This window comes from Dendrobates tinctorius, unplaced genomic scaffold (genome assembly GCF_039654945.1).
Source record: "Dendrobates tinctorius isolate UK_male_01 unplaced genomic scaffold, ASM3965494v1 ptg000157l, whole genome shotgun sequence".
Lineage (NCBI taxonomy): Eukaryota > Metazoa > Chordata > Amphibia > Anura > Dendrobatidae > Dendrobates > Dendrobates tinctorius.
The window spans coordinates 2,129,313-2,151,494 of NW_027361824.1; the positions used below are offsets into that span (position 1 = coordinate 2,129,313).

The 22,182-nt window shown below is 48.3% G+C and overlaps 1 protein-coding gene across 1 annotated transcript in view; it reads right to left on the reverse strand.

Moving 5' to 3' along the window:
• The window catches only part of LOC141051429 (uncharacterized), a 233,229-nt gene that overhangs the window by 117,546 nt on the left and 93,501 nt on the right, over window positions 1-22,182 (reverse strand). Inside the window, 1 exon segment of the mRNA XM_073548361.1 lies at window positions 19,531-19,636. Coding sequence (XP_073404462.1) covers window positions 19,531-19,636 — 106 coding nt within the window.

Here is a 22,182-nt window from a genome sequence, read left to right on the forward strand (position 1 = left end):
TGCATACCGGGATAGGGGGGTGAGGGGACCATGCATACCGGGATAGGGGGGTGAGGGGACCATGCATACCGGGATAGGGGGGTGAGGGGGCCATGCATACCGGGATAGGGGGGTGAGGGGACCATGCATACCAGGATAGGGGGGTGAGAGGACCATGCATACCAGGATAGGGGGGTGAGGGGACCATGCATACCAGGATAGGGGGGTGAGGGGGACCATGCATACCAGGATAGGGGGGTGAGGGGACCATGCATACCGGGATAGGGGGGTGAGGGGACCATGCATACCAGGATAGGGGGGTGAGGGGACCATGCATACCAGGATAGGGGGGTGAGGGGACCATGCATACCAGGATAGGGGGGTGAGGGGACCATGCATACCAGGATGGGAGGTGAGAGGACCATGCATACCAGGATAGGGGGGTGAGGGGACCATGCATACCAGGATAGGGGGGTGAGGGGACCATGCATACCAGGATAGGGGGGTGAGGGGACCATGCATACCAGGATAGGGGGGTGAGGGGACCATGCATACCAGGATGGGAGGTGAGAGGGCCATGCATACCAGGATAGGGGGGTGAGAGGACCATGCATGCCAGGATAGGGGGGTGAGGGGGACCATGCATACTAGGATAGGGGGGTGAGGGGGACCATGCATACCAGGATAGGGGGGTGAGGGGGCCATGCATACCAGGATAGGGGGGTGAGGGGGACCATGCATACCAGGATAGGGGGGTGAGGGGACATACATACCAGGATAGGGGGGTGAAGGGACCATGCATATAAGGATGGGGGGAGGGGGACCATGCATATAAGGATGAGGGGAGGGGGACCATGCATACCAGGATAGGGGGGTGAGGGGACCATGTATATCAGGATAGGGGGGTGAGGGGACCATGCATACCAGGATAGGGGGGTGAGAGGACCATGCATACCAGGATAGGGGGTGAGGGGACCATACATACCAGGATAGGGGGGTGAGAGGACCATGCATACCAGGATAGGGGGTGAGGGGGACCATGCATACCAGTATAGGGGGTGAGGGGGACCATGCATACCAGGATAGGGGGGTGAGGGGGACCATGCATACCAGGATAGGGGGGTGAGGAGACCATGCATACCAGGATAGGGGGGTGAGAGGACCATGCATACCAGGATAGGGGGGTGAGAGGACCATGCATACCAGGATAGGGGGGTGAGGGGGACCATGCATACCAGGATAGGGGGGTGAGGAGACCATGCATACCAGGATAGGGGGGTAGGGGGGATGAGGAGGAAAACGTATACCAGGATAGGGGGTTGAGGGGACCATGCATACCAGGACTAGGGGGTTGAGGGAACCACGCATACTAGGACTAGGGGGTTGAGGGAACCATGCATACCAGGACTAGGGGGTTGAGGCAACCATACATACCAGGATAGGGGGGTGAGGGGGACCATGCATATCAGGATAGGTGGGTGAGGGGACATACATACCAGGATAGGGGGGGTGAAGGGACCATGCATATAAGGATGGGGGGAGGGGGACCATATATATCAGGATAGGGGGGTGAGGGGACCATGCATACCAGGATAGGGGGGTGAGAGGACCATGCATACCAGGATAGGGGGTGAGGGGACCATACATACCAGGATAGGGGGGTGAGAGGGCCATGCATACCAGTATAGGGGGTGAGAGGACCATGCAAACCAGGATAGGGGGGTGAGGGGACCATGCATACCAGGATAGGGGGGTGAGAGGACATGCAAACCAGGATAGGGGGGTGAGGGGACCATGCATACCAGGATAGGGGGGTGAGAGGACTGTTGTGAGTTCATTTTCCCCTTCACTACTGAGGCCCGAGGAACTCCCTCTTCTGGTGAAGAAAGGTAGTGAGCCTGATTGTCAAACACCTGGGGCTGATGATTGTGACTGGCTGAGTGGAGTTAGTGACTGGATATAAGGCTGCCGACGCCCTTCTGGCCTGCGGGTGATTTCTCTGGTTTCCTAGAAGTCCACAGTCTGATTCCTGCTCATCTAAAGCTAAGATTTCTGCTTTGCCTTTTTGCATTAGTGTTTTGTTTTCCTTGCTTTTCTGGATTCTGCCATTCCCTGCTGGGGTGAGCTGAATCTCCTTTGGCCTGTTGCTCTGTCTTCAGAATATTCCTGAATACTGACATAGCCTTTTTTGAAGCCTAGCGTCTTCAGGGCCTTTTTTACTGTCAGTTTGTTGGCTCTTATTTTCATAGGGTTTTTTCATGGATTGCAGACAGCAGCCTTCCTGTCCTTTCCTATCTAGTTAGCTTGGGCCCCACTTTGCTCAGTCTATCTTTCTGTCTGTGTTTTGTTCTTTCTTCTTGCTTCACCGTCATTATATGTGGGGGGGCTGCCTTTTGCTTTGGGGTCTGCTCTGGGGCAGTTTAGATTTCCCTTTCTGTCTTTAGGCTATGTAGTCCTCCGGCTGTGATCGAGGGGCCTAGGGCATCGTAGGAGCCCCCCACGGCTACTACTAGTTGTGTTGATAGGTTCAGGGGTCTGCAATCCGATAGCTGCCAACTTCTCTGGTTTTCTGGACTTAGCTAGCATTTCTATTTTTGCCTCCTACGGTGACTCAATCATAACAGAATCACCCGCCGTACCGCAGATTCTAGGGTTCTCAATTGCAGGAAAGAATTGTATAAAAAAAAAAAAAAAAGTGTGTATATTTTTTCCTCTATATCTCTGAGGCCGTAGGGGGAATTCTTTTTCTCTCTCAATGGAGATAAAGCAATTGTCTGATCGTGTGGAGCAGCTCACTGCGGAAGTGCGGGGAATTTCCGCCTACCTTGCTCATTCACATGCTGCTGAACCAAAGATTCCTACACCTGATGTATTTTTTGGGGATCGGTCTAAATTTTTGAATTTCAAAAATAATTGTAAATTATTTTTTGCCTTGAAGCCTAACTCGTTATTACGCGCCCCGACGCTCACCTGGGGTCCTCCTCCTCCCGGTGCACCCCTCCTTCATCCTCGCGCCGTGCCCTGTCTGGCTTTGCAGGGTCACGGCGCGTCAGAGGCACGCACATGCGCACTCGCTCGTTTCTGACCGCGGGGCTTCCTGGGAGCACGTGACCCGGTGGCTCCGCCCCAACATGGCGGCGCCCACCGGGTATTTCTGTCTGGCGTCTTGAGTGGTAAGACGCCTGTTTGTCTTGCTCTGTGGCGCTTAGCGTTCCTGCGCAGCGTCGCCCCCGACTCTCAGGTCCCTCCGCTCTCCTAGTCTGCGCTCTGCTCACCGCTCCGTAGCCCCGTCTGGGAACTCCGCTCAGTTCCCTCTGCTGTCTTCCTTCCTGTTTCCGTGCCTGTCCCTTGCCTGGTCCTCCCCGGCTGCTGTCTTCGTTAGCCCCTTAGCTAGGGCCCTGTCTGTACCCCTAGGCCAGTCCCTCCTAATCTTCCTTCCTTCCTTCTTCCATTCCAGCACCTCTGCTCCGGCTCCCTCCTGATCGGTCCTGGTTCCCTCAGTCTGTTCCCTCCTGCTCCGGGTCTACTCTAGTCAGCATCCTTTGGCCTTTCCCTCTGTACACTCCCTGGGTCGTCCCTTTGGTTCCAGCTGTCGTGGTCTCACCCCCTTGGGCCTGCCCCTAACACTCCCTGTATAGGGGGTGGTCATCACCTGGTCCGCTCGCCCTCGGGGGCTCTGGAGCCACGACCCAGAGGGTCCACTCTCGGGTTCCCACTTAGAACCCTAACAGAACAAACAGGCCATGGACCCCGCTGGAGCCGCTGCGGCTCAAAAGGAGTTGCTGTTTTTGCGGGAGAATCAAACTCGTATCATGGCTTTCATGAAATCCATGGATTCTCGTCTTTCCGTGCTCCAGTCCTCTGACCCTGGGAATGCCTCCCAATTGGCTGGACTGCAGCAGGAACTGGCACAGCAAAGAGATACCCAGACCCATATCCTCAGTTATATGGCCTCCATAGATGACCGCCTACTCTCCTTGCAGTCGGCCGCTGCAGCCCCCGTCCCAGCCCTGGCACCTCACCCGCCACCCCGTTTAGCTAAGCCGCCCCGCTATAACGGGGATCCCAAGCTGTGCCGAGGTTTCCTGAATCAGTGCCGCCTCCATTTCGAACTCCTGCCTCTGCAATATCCCACTGAGCGGGCCAAGGTGGCTTTTATTGTCTCCCATCTTGAGGGAGACGCTTTAGCGTGGGTTAACCCCCTCTTGGAACGTGATGATCCTGTAGTCTCCCAGCTAAGTACCTTCTTCGAGACGTTTCGTCGAGTGTTCGACGAGCCGGGTCGCCTGGCCTCTACTACGGAATCTTTATTTAACCTCCACCAAGGGTCCCAAACCGTGGGTCAGTATGCCATCCGATTCCGAACCTTATCTTCTGATTTGGGATGGAATAACGAGGCCTTGGTAGGGGCCTTTTGGCGAGGCCTCGCGGGTCGAATTAAGGATGAGTTAGCTGGGCGTGATACTCCCACCGCCTTAGAAGATCTCATTTCGCTGGCCACACGTATCGACCTTCGGTTCCGGGAACGTGCTCGCGAAAGGAGACTTCCCCGTGCTTCCCCAGCCATCCGCGGTCTACCCTGTCTCCGGCCCGGAATATCCGCTTCTGCTTCCATGCCAGAACCCATGCAAGTAGACCGGCTTAAGGTATCTGGACAACGCCGGGAGGAAAGACGCACTCACGGTCTCTGCTTCTACTGTGGTAGTGACTCCCATCTGGTCCGTACCTGCCTGGAACGCCCGGAAAACTCCTCCGCCTAGGTCAGGTAAGAGAGGCCTCCCTAGGTGTGTGTGATACCTCTCCACCCCTCACTCTGTCTGTCTTGTTGCACGTTGGTGGAAAACGTTTTTCTCTGGCAGCCTATGTGGATTCCGGCGCAGCGGGAAATTTTATTAGGCTCAAAGAGGTCCTTAAATTTTCGGTCCCGGTCAAGACCTTAGAAACTCCACGGATCCTTGCTTCCGTGGACGGTAAACCTCTTCAAGAGACCATTACCCTGGTCACCCATGAGGTAGAACTCCAGGTAGGGGCCTTACACAAAGAGAGGATTGCCTTTTATGTCCTAGCGGGCATCTCTCACCCTATCCTTCTAGGCCTTCCCTGGTTACGAGCCCACGGCCCTACCTTAGACTGGCATAAGGGTAATATCCTGCGCTGGGGGGAGTCCTGTGGGTCTAGGTGTCTGCTGCCGGTGCGTCCCGTGGGTGGTTCCTCTTCCCCCTCCTTACCCTCCGGGTTGCCCATTGCTTACAGCTCTTTTTCGGATGTTTTTGACAAGAGGGAGGCCGAGAACCTTCCTCCTCACCGACCCTATGATTGCCCCATCGAGCTCGTCCCTGGAGCCATCCCTCCGCGGGGTAGGATTTATCCGCTCTCGCCGGCAGAGACGCAAGCCATGTCGGAATACGTTCAAGAGAACTTAGCCAAGGGTTTCATACGGAAGTCTTCCTCTCCTGCGGGCGCAGGCTTCTTTTTTGTCAAGAAGGACGGGTCGCTCCGCCCGTGCATTGACTACAGAGGTCTGAACAGCATCACGATTAAGAACAAGTACCCGTTACCCCTCATCCCCGAACTCTTTGATCGCCTTAGAGGGGCACAAATATTTACCAAACTTGATCTTCGAGGAGCCTATAACTTGGTCCGAATTTGTGCTGGGGATGAGTGGAAGACCGCGTTCAACACCCGTGACGGTCACTATGAATACCTGGTGATGCCGTTTGGCCTCTGTAACGCACCAGCGGTATTCCAGGAGCTCGTTAACGATATTTTTCGGGATCTCCTTTACTCCTGTGTCGTGGTTTATCTTGACGACATTCTTGTCTTCTCTCCAGATCTCTCCACCCATCGACGAGATGTACGGCAAGTGTTGCAGCGTCTAAGGGAGAACCACCTATTTGCCAAGTTGGAGAAATGCGTCTTCGAACAACCGTCCCTGCCGTTCCTTGGGTATATCGTTTCGAGGTCTGGTCTGAGGATGGATCCCGAGAAAGTGTCCACGGTCCTGGCCTGGCCCCGTCCCCTTGGTCTCAAAGCCATTCAACGCTTTCTCGGCTTTGCTAACTATTATAGGCAATTCATTCCTCATTTTTCCACCATAACCAAGCCTATCTCTGCTCTCGTACGCAAAGGAGCCAATCCCCGCCTCTGGCCTCCCGAGGCAGAAGACGCCTTTCAAACTCTGAAGAAAGAATTCTCTACAGCGCCCGTTCTCCACCGTCCAGATGCCGAGAGACCCTTTATTCTCGAGGTCGACGCATCCTCCGTGGGAGCGGGGGCGGTTCTCCTGCAAAGAACCTCCTCTGGCCGGACAGTCACCTGTGGTTTTTTCTCTTAAGCCTTTTCTCCCCCCGAACGCAATTACTCTATTGGGGACAAGGAACTACTGGCAATTAAACTGGCTTTAGAGGAATGGCGTTACCTTCTCGAAGGAGCTGTCCATCCCTTTACGATATTTACCGACCACAAGAATTTGGCCTATGTTCAGTCTGCCCAAAGGCTCAATCCTCGGCAAGCCCGATGGTCCTTGTTTTTTGGACGCTTTGATTTCGAGCTCCACTTTCGTCCGGGTAATAAGAACATCAGAGCAGATGCCCTATCAAGATCACTTCTCCCGACCGATGAAGAGGAGAGCCCCGCTCACATCATCGATCCAGCAAAGATCGTCACCCTAGCTCCTCTAAGTTTGGTCAACCCACCACCAGGCAAGACCTTGGTATTGGACCATGACAGAGTAAGGGTTCTGCACTGGGGACACTCCTCTAAGGTCGCTGGGCATGTCGGAGCCAAGAAGACTCTATCCCTCATCTCCCGCCATTATTGGTGGCCCTCACTCCGCCAGGACGTCCTGGAATTCACCGCTTCTTGCTCCTCCTGCGCCCGAAATAAAGTTCCACGACAGCTACCCTCTGGTCTCTTACATCCTTTGCCGGTTCCATCAGTTCCCTGGAGCCACATCGCCATGGATTTCTTCACGGATCTACCTCCATCTTCCGGCTGCTCTGTCATTTTGGTGGTGGTGGATCGTTTTTCCAAAATGGCTCATTTCATCCCGCTACCTGGTCTGCCTTCTGCGCCCGAGTTGGCGAAGATCTTCGTGCATCATGTTTTCCGACTTCATGGTTTTCCCCAGCACATCGTGTCTGACCGTGGTGTTCAATTCACCTCTCGTTTCTGGAGAGCCCTCGCTAGCTCAATGGGGGTAGTCCTGGATTTCTCCTCCGCCTATCATCCTCAATCCAACGGCCAAGTGGAGTGAATCAATCAAGTGTTAACCACTTATCTTCGACATTTTTCTAATGCACACCAAACTAACTGGGTCTCGCTGCTTCCCTGGGCGGAATTTGCTCACAACAATCACCCCAACGAGTCCTCTTCCAAATCTCCCTTTTTTGTAGTTTTTGGGCAGCATCCGGGCATTCCCCTTCCCGTGTCCCCCACCTCGGGCGTGCCGGCGGCGGACTCCTTGTCCTCAGAATTCTCTAAAATTTGGGAGGAGACTAAAAGGGCCCTTGAGAGAGCTAGCGATCGAATGAAAAGATACGCCGACAAGAGGCGCCTGGACACCCCTCCTTATCATCCAGGCGATAAGGTCTGGCTGTCCTCACGCTTCATCCGACTTAAAATCCCCTCTTATAAGTTGGGTCCACGTTATGTCGGTCCCTTTGAGGTTTTGAGTCGCATCAATGATGTAACCTATAAACTAAAACTGCCTGCCTCCCTGCGAATTCCCAACACTTTCCATGTCTCGCTTCTCAAACCCGCAGTGTTTAATCGCTTTCAGCCAGCCTCGTCCCACGCTCCGCAACCTAGCTCCGCTGGGGACTTCTTTGATGTCAGGGACATCCTGGCAAAGAGGACTGTCCGGGGTAGAACCTTCTTTCTGGTAGATTGGGAGGGATTCGGTCCTGAGGAAAGATCATGGGAGCCCCGGGAAAACATCAATGCTCCTCATATCATGAGGTTTCTATCCCGCCTGAAGAAGGAGGGGAGTAAGAGAGGGGGTACTATTACGCGCCCCGACGCTCACCTGGGGTCCTCCTCCTCCCGGTGCACCCCTCCTTCATCCTCGCGCCGTGCCCTGTCTGGCTTTGCAGGGTCACGGCGCGTCAGAGGCACGCACATGTGCACTCGCTCGTTTCTGACCGCGGGGCTTCCTGGGAGCACGTGACCCGGTGGCTCCGCCCCAACATGGCGGCGCCCACCGGGTATTTCTGTCTGGCGTCTTGAGTGGTAAGACGCCTGTTTGTCTTGCTCTGTGGCGCTTAGCGTTCCTGCGCAGCGTCGCCCCCGACTCTCAGGTCCCTCCGCTCTCCTAGTCTGCGCTCTGCTCACCGCTCCGTAGCCCCGTCTGGGATCTCCGCTCAGTTCCCTCTGCTGTCTTCCTTCCTGTTTCCGTGCCTGTCCCTTGCCTGGTCCTCCCCTGCTGCTGTCTTCGTTAGCCCCTTAGCTAGGGCCCTGTCTGTACCCCTAGGCCAGTCCCTCCTAATCTTCCTTCCTTCCTTCTTCCATTCCAGCACCTCTGCTCCGGCTCCCTCCTGATCGGTCCTGGTTCCCTCAGTCTGTTCCCTCCTGCTCCGGGTCTACTCTAGTCAGCATCCTTTGGCCTTTCCCTCTGTACACTCCCTGGGTCGTCCCTTTGGTTCCGGCTGTCGTGGTCTCACCCCCCTTGGGCCTGCCCCTAACACTCCCTGTATAGGGGGTGGTCATCACCTGGTCCGCTCGCCCTCGGGGGCTCTGGAGCCACGACCCAGAGGGTCCACTCTCGGGTTCCCACTTAGAACCCTAACACTCGTCAGGGAGCTCCGCGCAGCAGGTTAAAATTGTCATCTCTTTGCTGCGTGGCGATCCCCAGGATTGGGCGTTTTCTTTGAAACCAGATGATCCTATTCTGACTAATGTGAACACATTTTTTCAGGCCTTGGGGTTGTTGTATGACGAACCTAATGCTATTGATCAGGCTGAAAAGACCCTGCTGGCATTGAACCAGGGTCGTGATTCTGCAGAATTGTACTGTCAAAAATTCCGAAAGTGGGCAGTACTTACTACCTGGAATGATAATGCCTTGGCTGCTCTCTTTCGGAAGGGGTTGTCAGAAGCCGTAAAAGATACTATGGTGGGATTTCCTGTTCCCTCTGGTCTTGACGATTCTATGTCTTTAGCCATTCAGGTTGATCGGCGTTTGCGCGAACGCAGAGCTGCACGAGAGGTGTTGCCACCTGTTGAACAGATGTCTGAACCTATGCAATGTGATAGAGTTTTTTCCAGAGAGCAGCGTCAGGAGTTCAGAAGGTGTAATAAGTTGTGTTTTTTCTGTGGAGATGCCTCGCATTTTATTTCTGTCTGTCCTAAACGCGAGAAACGCCTTGCACACACGTTTTCTGTTGGTGGTGTTCAACCTAAGTTTCTTCTGGCTATTACTCTGATCTGCTCCCTGTCCACATTTTCCGCCAAGGCTTTTGTGGATTCGGGAGCAGCTCTAAACCTAATGGACTTGGATTTTGCTAAACGTTGTGGATTTCCGATGACACCTCTGCGGACGCCTATCCCTTTGAGGGGGATTGATGCTACTCCTTTGGCTAAAAATAAACCTCAGTTTTGGACCCAGGTGGTAATGCGGGTCGCCCCAGACCATCAAGAAAATTGCAGGTTTTTGGTGTTACATAATCTGCATGATACTATTGTTCTGGGGTTTCCCTGGTTACAAATTCATAATCCAGTTTTGGATTGGAAATCTGTCTGTGGTGAGTTGGGGTTGTCGGTGTGCCTTTAGTGAGGCTCCGGTGTTTTCCACCTCTCCTCAGTCGCATGATGTTCCTGACTGATTATTTGGCTGACTTTTATGATGTATTTAGTGAGAATGAGTCTGCATCTCTGCTTCCTCATAGGAGTTATGACTGTGCAATTGAACTGAGCCCGGGGTGTAAATTTCCCAAGGGTCGGCTCTTCAATTTATCTGTACCCGAGCACGAGGCTATGCGATCCTATATTAAGGAGGCGTTGGAGAAGGGTCATATTAGACCATCCTCGTCACCCTTAGGTGCCGGGTTTTTTTTTTGTAGCCAAAAAGAATGGATCATTAAGAACTTGTATTGATTATCGTGGAAGGAAAGTTCTGCTCCAGCTGCTATTAAAATCTTCTTTAATGAAAAACCATTAAAACATACAATGGTGAAGACTCTCCATATAACCTCACCACAACAGAGATGACAGGCTACGCGTTTCGACCAGACGGTGTATGAATGGGGAAAATGGAAGGGTCTAAATAGAACCCCAAAATCTATCTTGAAGCAAAGCCATGTTCACAATAAGCGCAGAAACTCCACCAGAATTCCAAGATCTCATGTTTCCTTCACTTCATCAGAGTTGGATTCTTCTGACAATTTTTCAAGCATATCTGATGTTTCATCTAATGAGATCACTCCAGGTGCGTCCAGACGTAATCTTCATTATTCAAAAAACGTCAGAGGCGTGGAGGCAGAAAACACCGGAGGAACACAAGGAATTACAACTCGGAGAAAAAAATATTGGCACCAATAAAAAGCTGCAATAATGTCCTCAATTTATCTTCAATTATTCTAACCAAAGAACAAACCCAAATATTATCATTGGGTCTCAATTTTGTCCCTGATCGAGATTTTGATCTGTTTTCCACCATTATGGACGTAAATTTATTCGCAATTTGACAGTTAAAAAACATTTTTTTGACATTGATAATTCAGATTGTGTCCCTCTATCTAGTCACCCCTCAGATGCTAACAATGAGTTTGTGGACATGAATTTTGAGGAACAGTTAGCACTGGTTACTCTGCAGGATCTAGATGAACATTCCCTTTCCAGCGATGATCAATGTGAACAGACACATGCTTTTGAGACAAAAAATCCGTATTTTTACCCAGTGCAAACGAGATCTAGTTGCATGGAACAATTTCAGGATATGGTAGAGAGGGATTTGCTCCATTTATATGATCAAATGAAATCCAAAGATAAATCAAACAACAAAAAAAAATTTTCAAATTATCAGCACAAAATCCTGCAGGATTTGAAAAATAATGCTGATTTAGTCATTAAAATGTCAGACAAGGGAGGAGTGGTAGTGGTATTGAATGCCACTGATTATTATCAAAAAATGATGGAATTATTATCAGACAGTACCATCTATAAAAAACTACCGCATAACCCGTCAATAAGATTTAAGGAAATAAGTAGTGCTCTAATAAAGGAAGGTTCCAGTTTGGGGATTTTAACAGCTAGTCAAGCAGAATACTTGGAGGTAAAAAATCCCATTTTGCCAATAATACATGGGGTCCCCAAAATCCATAAATCTGAGGGTATTCCACCTTTGCGCCCAATAGTATCGGGCATTGGCTCAAATAATGAGCATTTATGTCAGTGGGTAGATTCGCTGTTACAACCTTTAGTGCAGCGCACCCCGGGATACATCAGGGACTCCAAACAGGTTTTGGGGGCATTCTCCAAAAAAACTTGGTCATCCAAATATAGTTGGCTAACTTGTGATGTTATTTCATTATACACGTGCATTTTCCATGATATAGCCATACGAGCATTACAATTCCATTTTGTCAAATACAGCAATTTTTCATCTGAGCTGCAAAATTACATTCTATAAGTAGTTGCATTTCTTATGTCACATAATTTCTTCACGTTCAATGGAGAATTTTTTTTGCAACTTAGAGGAGTTGCAATGGGAGCTAAATTCTCACCCTCCCTTGCAAATCTTGTAATGTCATTCTGGGAAATGGAATATATATATATTCCACTGCCAACCCTTTTTCAAAGCAATTAATCTGGTATGGTAGATATATCGATGATACCCTCATCATTTGGGGTGGAGATATTTCTGCCATACCAGATTTCATAAAATATATTAATTCTAATAACTATAATATCAAATTCACGCATAACTACAGTTCTAACAATATTGCATTTCTGGATTTGTGTTTGAGTGGCACAGATGGTGCGGTCATTCATACCAAAACGCACCATAAACCATACAGTGGGAACACGGTGCTACATGCAAGGAGCAGTCATTCAAAACATACAATCAGGTCAGTCCCTGTTGGTGAATACACCAGAGTTAAACGTAATTGCAGCTCAGAGGAATCCTTGCAAGAGGAATTTGCACATGTTACCAATAAATTGACAAATCGCAATTATCCAAAATGGACCCTAACTAGAGCACAAAAAATAGTGCAAACCAAAGATCGAAATGACTTGCTGGCATCAAGTACAGAAGGGAAAAAAAGGCAATAACTATGGGAAAAAAACCCTATATATGTTTCCAGTATAGCCCGCAATTCACATCTATAAAAAATATTGTTCACAAGTTTCTACCCATTCTGCACCAGGATAATGAATTGGTTAAAATTTTATCTTCAGGAATTAATGTGGTGTCAAGAAAAGCACCGTCTTTAGGGAGTATACTATCCCCCAGCATGTTTTCACTAACACATCACAAGCCTAAAGAAAACTGGTTAACGGTGAAGGGCTTTTACAAATGTGGTGCTAACATTTGTAAAATATGCAAATATGCCCAAATTTCTCAGGAATTCACGAATAATGATCATACTTCATGTTTTAAAATAAAAAATTATATCAATTGCAATTCTAGCAACATAGTGTATAAAATTAATTGTGAACAATGTGATTTATCCTATGTTGGTTGCACCTCGAGGCAGCTAAAAATAAGAATAAGGGAACATTTAAATGATATTAGCAATACAAATAATTTTATACGGAATGTCTCAGCAGTTTCCAAACATTTTATTGATTGCCACGCCCGCAATACATCTCACCTTAAAGTTCAGGGAATAGAAAAAGTAAACCTGTCATCCCGTGGGGGAGACATCAGGCGATGTCTCCTTACTCGGGAAGCATTTTGGATATACCATTTAAATACTAGACATCCAAACGATCTCAATAAAAGACATGATCTATTGTTGCACTATTGTTGAATTTCCCCCTTTTTTTTTTTTTTTCTATGTCGCTTTTGTATTTAATTACATGTGTCCAATTGGATTGGCTCATGTGATCATGTGATTTTTATATGATGTTTTATTCGTTAAGCTACATATATATGTCTAATCTAAGGCAAATTTCAAACATGGCTTTGACAAAGACCGTCTGGTCGAAACGCGTAGCCTGTCATCTCTGTTGTGGTGAGGTTATATGGAGAGTCTTCACCATTGTATGTTTTAATGGTTTTTCATTAAAGAAGATTTTAATAGCAGCTGGAGCAGAACTTTCCTTCTATGGTCTATGACGTTGGTCCGCACGGAGCTCCGAGTTTCTGCGCTTGATCTCTGGTGAGCTGGCTATTTCTTTCTATTTCTATTTGGATTGATTATCGTGCTCTCAACAAAATTACTGTTAAATATCAGTATCCGTTACCCCTGATTTCTGATCTATTCTCCAGAGTTAAAGGTGCTTGCTGGTTTACCAAGCTTGACCTCAGGGGGGCGTATAATCTTATTCGCATTAAGCATGGGGATGAATGGAAGACGGCGTTTAATACTCCGGAGGGACATTTTGAGTACCTGGTGATGCCTTTTGGGCTCACTAATGCCCCTTCTGTCTTCCAGTGCTTCATGAACGATATTTTCCGAGATTTTGTCGATAAATTTTTGATTATCTATCTGGATGATATTTTGATCTTCTCCAAGGATTGGGATTCTCATGTGGAACATATTCGGACTGTGTTCCGGATCTTGAGGGAGAATTCCCTGTATGTCAAAGGATCTAAATGCCTTTTTGGGGTACAGAGGATTTCTTTTTTTGGGATTTATTTTGTCCCCGTCAACTATTGAAATGGACCCGGCCAAGGTACAGGCCATTTACGATTGGGTTCAGCCCACTTCTTTGAAGGCTCTCCAGAAGTTTTTGGGTTTTGCTAATTTTTATCGGAAATTTATAGCAAAATTTTCTAGTATTGCCAAGCCATTGACTGATCTGACTAAGAAGGGTGCTGATGTGTTAAATTGGTCTCCGGAGGCTGTTTCTTCCTTTCAGGAGCTGAAGCGAAGATTCACCTCCGCCCCGGTTTTGCGGCAACCTGATGTCTCACTTCCGTTCCAGGTAGAGGTGGATGCTTCTGAGATTGGTGCAGGAGCTGTTTTGTCCCAAAAGGATCCTGTAACATCTAAAATGAATCCCTGTGCTTTCTTTTCCCGAAAGTTCTCTCCATCTGAATGTATCTATGATGTAGGGAATCGGGAACTGTTAGCCATGAAATGGGCATTTGAGGAGTGGAGACATTGGTTGGAGGGAGCCAAGCATCAAGTCGTGGTCCTCACTGACCACAAGAATTTGATTTACCTAGAGTCGGCTAAGCGCTTGAACCCTAGATAGGCTAGGTGGGCCTTGTTTTTTACACGTTTTGATTTTGTGGTTTCTTTTCTTCCTGGAACTAAGAATGTCAAGGCTGACGCCCTCTCTAGGAGCTTCTTTGCTGATTCTCCTGTGGTGACCAAGCCTGCTACCATCTTAGGCGAAGGGGTAGTTCTTTCTGCCATCTCGCCCGATTTGAGACGTGCTCTGGAAGAGTTCCAGGAGGACAAACCTGAGCGTTGTCCCAGTGGAAAGTTGTATGTTCCTGACCAGTGGAAGAAGAGAGTGATGTTTGAAGTTCATTGCTCTGCTTTGGCTGGTCATCCAGGTATTTTTGGTACTAGAGATCTGGTGAGTCGGTCTTTTTGGTGGCCCTCCTTGTCTCGTGATGTCAGGAATTTTGTGCAGTCCTGTGGGACGTGCTCCCGGTCTAAATCGTGTTCTCGCTCTAGTGGGTTGTTGATGCCTTTGCCTGTCCCCAAGAGGCCATGGACCCATATTTCAATGGATTTCATCTCTGATATGCCTGTCTCTCAAAGGATGACTGTTATTTGGGTGATTTGTGATAGGTTCTCTAAGATGGTTCATCTTGTACCACTCCCTAAGTTGCCGTCTTCCTCTGAATTGGTGCCCCTGTTTTTACAACAGGTGGTTCGCTTGCGCGGGATTCCTGAGAACATTGTATCTGACAGAGGAGTCCAGTTTGTGTCTAGATTTTGGAGAACTTTCTGTTCCAAGCTGGGAATTCAGTTGTCCTTCTCCTCTGCTTTTCACCCTCAGACCAATGGGCAGACAGAGAGAACAAACCAGACCTTGGAGTCATATTTGAGATGTTTTATTTCTGCTGATCAGGATGATTGGGTTTCATTTTTGCCCTTGGCCGAATTTGCTTTAAATAATAGAGCTAGTTCTGCCACTTTGATGTCACCTTTTTTTTGTAACTTTGGGTTTCATCCTCGATTTTCTTCAGGGCAGGTGAAGCCCTCTGCCTGCCCAGGTGTTGACACTGTGGTGGAGAGAATGTACCAGATCTGGGACCAAGTGGTGGATAAGTTCTCTCTCCCAGGAAAAGGCCCAGCGGTTTTCCAACCGACATAGGACCATTGGTCCCCAGTTTAAGGTTGGTGATATGGTGTGGTTATCATCAAAAAATATTGCTATGAAGGTGGCTTCTCCTAAGTTTAAGCCTAGATTTATTGGACCTTACAAGATTTTGGAAATTATTAATCCGGTCTCTTTTCGTTTGGCTCTTCCTGTCACATTTAAAATTCATAATGTGTTACATAAATCTTTGTTGAAGAGATTTGTTGAACCTGTTCAGGGGGTTGCACCTCCAGACCCTGTATTGGTTGAAGGTAACATGGAATGAGGTAGAGAAAGTACTGGATTCCCGTCTGGCTAGACGGAGACTCCAGTATTTGGTTAAGTGGAAGGGTTATGGTCAGGAGGATAATTCCTGGGTCTCTGCCTCTGATATTCATGCCAAAAGATTGGTGCGTGCCTTTCATCGGGCTCACCCTGATCGCCCTGGTGGCATGGTTGAGGGTTCGGTGACCCCTCCTCAAGGGGGAGGTACTGTTGTGAGTTCATTTTCCCCTTCACTACTGAGGCCCGAGGAACTCCCTCTTCTGGTGAAGAAAGGTAGTGAGCCTGATTGTCAAACACCTGGGGCTGATGATTGTGACTGGCTGAGTGGAGTTAGTGACTGGATATAAGGCTGCCTACGCCCTTCTGGCCTGCGGGTGATTTCTCTGTGGACTTCTAGGAAACCAGTCTGATTACTGCTCATCTAAAGCTAAGATTTCTGCTTTGCCTTTTTGCATTAGTGTTTTGTTTTCCTTGCTTTTCTGGATTCTGCCATTCCCTGCTGGGGTGAGCTGAATCTCCTTTTGCCTGTTGCTCTGTCTTCAGAATATTCCTGAATACTGACATAGCCTTTTTTGAAGCCTAGCGTCTTCAGGGCCTTTTTTACTGTCAGTTTGTTGGCTCTTATTTTCATAGGGTTTTTTCACGGATTGCAGACAGCAGCCTTCCTGTCCTTTCCTATCTAAGCTAGCTTGGGCCCCACTTTGCTCAGTCTTTCTGTCTGTGTTTTGTTCTTTCTTCTTGCTTCACCATCATTATATGTGGGGGGCTGCCTTTTGCTTTGGGGTCTGCTCTGGGGCAGTTTAGATTTCCCTTTCTGTCTTTAGGCTATGTAGTCCTCCGGCTGTGATCGAGGGGCCTAGGGCATCGTAGGAGCCCCCCACGGCTACTACTAGTTGTGTTGATAGGTTCAGAGGTCTGCAATCCGATAGCTGCCAACTTCTCTGGTTTTCTGGACTTAGCTAGCATTTCTATTTTTGCCTCCTACGGTGACTCAATCATAACAGAGGACCATGCATATAAGGATAGGGGGTGAGGTAACCATGAATACCAGGATATGGATGAGGGGTGCCATGCATACCAGGATAGGAGGGGGGCAGCACATACCAGGATGGGAGACCATATACCAATAAAAATACTCACCACCCGGGCGTAGAACGAGTTCATAGCTAATTATATATACTGTATATATATAATTTTTTTTTTTTTTTTTAAAGAGTGCTGTCATGGGTTTCGTAAAAACACATTACCGATAAGTAATATACGTGTTTCCTATCACCCATGACAGCAGCAATGAGACAATTACAGAGAGTTACTCTATCAGGGAGTGACCACAGCTTGTAGAACCCTTTTCCCAAATGTGAGATCAGAAGAGGCAGAAAGATCCAGTCTATAGTGACTATAGAAGGTGATGACCATATAGTTGCCTTACAGATTTGTTCAATGGATACATCTGCTTTTTCAGCCCAAGATGTTGCCAACGCTCTTGCAGAGTGGGCCATCAGAACGTCCGAGACCGGTCTTCACGCACTCACATAGGCCAAACCGATTGCTTCCCTTACCCACCTGGATAGGGTATCCTTTGAGGCTCCCGTCCCCTTCCTAGATCGCTGGAAGGAGATAAACAGAGCCCTATCCTTCCTCCAAGATTATATTGCCCTCAAATAGTGAAGGAGGCATATCCTGACATCTAAGGTGTGGAATTTCCTTTCCTTATCACTCTTTGGGTGAGGAGAGAAGGAAGGTAGAGATATCTCCTGCGACCTATGGAACCTAGACACTACTTTAGGCCGATAGGGTAGTCTTAAAACCTGATCTTGCCTATCATCCATCACCACAGTAAAGGGAGTATTTGCTGAAAGGGCTTGCATATCACTGATTCTCCTCGCTGATGTAAGAGCTACTAGGGGGGAGTATGGTTTTAATGTAACCAGTTTCATGGATCCTTCAGCTAAAGGTTCAAAGGGGGGTTCAGTTAAAGCATTTAATACCAAGTTCAAGTCCCATGGAGGGACCCTGGTCATCGGGACTGGTCTGGATCTAGCGCAGACCTTAATAAATCTTATCACCCACCGATTACCCACTAGGTTATAATTATAAAGGGCCCCTAATGCTGACACCTGAACTTTCAAGGTACTCAGTGTCAAGCCCTGTTGTGCCCTTTCTGAAAGAACTCCAGGTTCTCTTAAAGGGGTACCTTTCCTTCTGGAAAACACCCCGTGGCTGTCAAGAACTTTTTCCATGTTCTACCTTAAATTTTTGTAGCGACCGGCTTTTTAATGGCATGTAAAGTAGAGATCAAGTTGGCAGAGAATACCTTACCTTCTAGCACTGACCTCTCAAGTTCCAGGCTAATTGCAGCCCAGTCACCCTAGAATGAAATACCGGCCCTTGAGCTAGAAGGTCTGAAATCTCTGGAAGGACCCACGGTTCCGTGACTGACATGCTCCTCAGCCAAAAGAACCAGGGACTCTTGGGCCAAAAGGGGGCATTATGTATTACCCTCTCCCCATCTTGCCTGATCTTCCTGAGGACTGCTGGTATCAGACAGATTGGGGGAAAGGCGTAGGCCTGGGAAAACCCCCATTTGATTCGGAAGGCATCCACCGCCTGGGGATTTTCTTTCGTATTTAGGGAACCAAATTTTTTCACTTTGCTGTTCTCTCGAGTGGTAAAAAGGTCGATCTCTGGTTTCCCCCACATGTCCATCAACCATTTGAATACTGTTGTTTTGAAGGTCCATTCGTTCTGAAGAAGTGGCCTGCGACTCAAATAATCTGCCAGGCCGAAATCTCGTCTGGTTACATGCATTAGGGCCCTGGATCGCGTGCCCCCTGATGATTCAGGTAAGCCACAGTGACCTGGTTGTCCATACCAATACCTTCACATGATGGCCTCGCAGGTACGGTAAGAGACTTTGCAAAGCATTCTCTACTGTCCGAAGCATCCACATATTTGTGGAGGCTTCCCTTTCTACCGCTATCCATGTCCCCTAAACTAGATGTTCATCCAGATGTGCTCCCCACACTCTGGGACTGGCGTCTGTGGTAACTAACCTGGTGAGATGAATAGGATTTGATCTGCACCACCGAAAACTTGAGGGTCCAAAATTATTCACATACTAGAGTGTGGTTTATTTAACGCGTTTCGAAGTGCAATGACTTCTTCAGCAAATGCCACATACATGCAGGTACAGGGTACGTTGAAGCTTTAAATAACAGAGAAATTAAAATTTCGGCGCCAAGGTGATCACCTGACATACAGACAAATGTCAAAGTTCATATAATATACTCAAAGTTTAACACAAATAATATACTGAGAATCATTGCATTAGTATTTCTTTTTTTTTCTTACATAGAAAAATGAACAAAGAGAAAAAGGAAAAAGAAAAAAATCCCAAACACGATAGGAACAGAACTTACTTCCTAAAAGGAATTTGACTGACAAGTTACCCATACGATGAACATGCTCCTGGTCCAAAGTATCCGATGGATATAGTTTAAAAAAAAAAGGAGGAATGAACCACTACATAGCAATAGATAACAACTTTTATTAAAAGCCTTCTTTATTATTTAAAAATAGATAAAAGATGTATAAAAATTATTAAAATGAATAAAATTATATATTTTTTTAAAAACTGTTGAGTGATCATTTGAGTCAGGAGTATATACGTCATGAAAAAATGTTGCTGAGCCATCATGTGAGTCAAGACATATATACGTTTTATTAAAAAACAGGGGAAAGTAGAACCCTTCTCCTGCTGGTACATCCTTCAGGACGTTCTTCCTCAAGAGGCACAGTACCTCTAGCTCCAGTGTTTTCTACTCTCAAACGGACGCTCACTGGGCCGTAATGATGAACCGGTCTGGGGGATCCCTCCCGAACTCCAGTCTCAACCCTGCCCCCACCAGATTGAGAATCCAAGGACTGGATGATATTTTCTCCCAGGCTGGAAGAAAGAGGAAGAGCCTTCATCCCATCTGGGGAAGATAGTCATTTGGAGGACCTCCGACGACTTCGGGAAGAGGTACTGAACAGGAACTCCTTGGTCTTTTTCGATCCATGGTCCCAACTACTTTGTTGCGTGGATGTTCTTTTCCAGCTATATCTTTTCTCTCGAAAGGACTGCCTGAAAGAAGAGAAGGGTGGCTTCGGGAATCCCTTTTTCTTATTGGCCGCTTTCTCCAAAATGTCATCTAGAGCTGGCCCGAATACATATTGTCCTTCGCAGGGGAGAGAACATAGCCTCCCTTTTGCCTGAACAACCCCATGGCAGCTTTTCAAGCAGGCAACCCTCTGGCCAGCGTTAGATAGTATGGCTGATCTTGCAGCCAGCCTGACTGAGTCGGCTAACGCATCTGCCAAGAAGGTTGCCGCTCCCCTGATCATCGGGAGCGTGGTTTTAATGGCGTCACTGGATGATCCTCAAACGTGCTTAATCAGACCATGGGGGACCTTGCTGTGCAAGTCGCCGTAATGGCTGCTCCCAATGCCCCTGCTGAAGACTCCCATGTTGCCTTAAGAAAGGTATCAACCTTCCTATCAAGAGGGTCCCTCAATAGTCCCGAGTCCTCAAAGGGGAGGGACAAGCATTTTGAGGCCTTAGATACGGTAACATCTAACTTGGGAGCTTTACTCCAGGACGCGGAGGCCTCATCTTTAAAGGCGTATTTTCTTTTGAAGGAGGATGGTAGAGGGCCTTTCCTATTCAGCTTTTCCCACTCTTTACTGATGAGAGTCTGCAATTTCTTATTCATAGGAAATACCCTATGCTTTTTCTTGTCCAAAGTGCCAAACATGACATCTTGGATATATCTTTTAGGCCTCTGGTCCACCAGCCCCATTGTGGACCTCACTGCCTTAACTAAATTGTCCACCTCCTCCAGGGAGAAGCAATAACCTGAGCCCGAGTCGCTATCCGATGAGGACTCCAAAGTATCCCGTGAGACTCCCTCGTCAGATGATATTAACGGTGAAGGCCATATCTCTTCTTGATGGTTCCCCTTAGAGGGACTGGGAGTTTAATGAGCTCTCCACCTTGGCTCTGATAAGAGTTCTCAGGGTGAAGGAAAAGTCAGGGGTCTCACTGGCCATCGTGTCATTAATACACGGCTGGCATAATTTTTTGGCCCATGCGCTGTTCAGATCCTACCTTCAGAGCACAGACACTATGTTTTGACTTCCCCGTACTCTTTCTAGGAGGCTCCTACCCAAAAGACAGAAGGAGACAGAGAGAGAGAGACACAGACAGAGAGAGATTTGCATAATTAAAATTACATTCTCTTAGCTCACTCACTGCTCAGAGAAATTAAAAGGTACCAGAACAGGAGGCAGCATTGTGATGGTGTGATAGGCTATGTGGATATCATTTTGTGTATATTTTTATTTCACTTATTTTCATAGTGTTTTTCTTGTCTGTCTATAGCCTGACTGTATCTATCTCTTGATGACCCCCTGTAGTTCTTTAATCCCCAAGGCTCCTTTGTTCTCCTCTGGGAGGCCTGGAAACCGCCCCAACCTGTTTGACTACCCCTGGACACAAGGAAGGGGGTGGGGAGAACAGGAGCGGGTCAAGTCTGTTCCTGTGTGGAGAGGATTGTGTAAAGACTGCACTTCAGAGAGAAGGACCCATTTTATCCTCTGGTGCTAGAGTTTTGGACTCTCGTCTCCCTGGACATTTTATCCTGTTACTGGACTATATTCTTGTTCTGGACTATTGTATCCTCAGTGTAGTGGATTGTTTATGGACCTTCTAATTTTGCCTGTAATAAAGGTCTTGGGATTGTTCACCCTTCCCTCGCTCTGTTGATTGTGTGGTATCGGAGAAGGACCCCGTGACAACTGGTGGCAGCGGTGGGATCAACAGAGCGTAACCCAATGGAGAACCACCCACAGAGTGAGTACAGACATTGTACTGTATTCAGTTTACAGGAGAGAGCCATAGACCTGGGCCTGAACTACCAGGGACTTACTAAATAGGCCTTAATCGATCTACTGGTGGGCGCTAGCCCGGCCACCTCCTCCCAGATGTCTGAAGGACGAGCACTGGAGACAGGGATCCCCTTCCAGTGGTTGGTGTGGTACGAAGAAGAGATGGCGGTTCTGGGCCCCGGCGTCTCTCAGGAGTACAAGGAGGAGGCTGCTCGCTGGGCACAGCGGAGACAGGAAGCAATGGAGCTTGAAAGAGGGAGTAACGCAATATGGAGTGTAACCCCAATGATCCGGGAGCCTGTACGGATCACCCGGACAGAGTTTAAGCCATTTGATGAGGCTTCTGGATATGTGGAGGGGTTCTTCAAAGACTTTGAGCAGCAGTGTGCTGTGATGGAGGTGCCCCACTCTAGCTGGATGTGTTTGTTAGTGGAGCTCCTGAACAGAAGCATGGCAGAAATGTCACGTGGACCCGTCCTGTGTGACACGGCTCGCAGGCTGGTAACTAGAACAACAGGACGCGGCACGTGATACTGTCCTGTATGACACGGCTCGCAGGCCGGT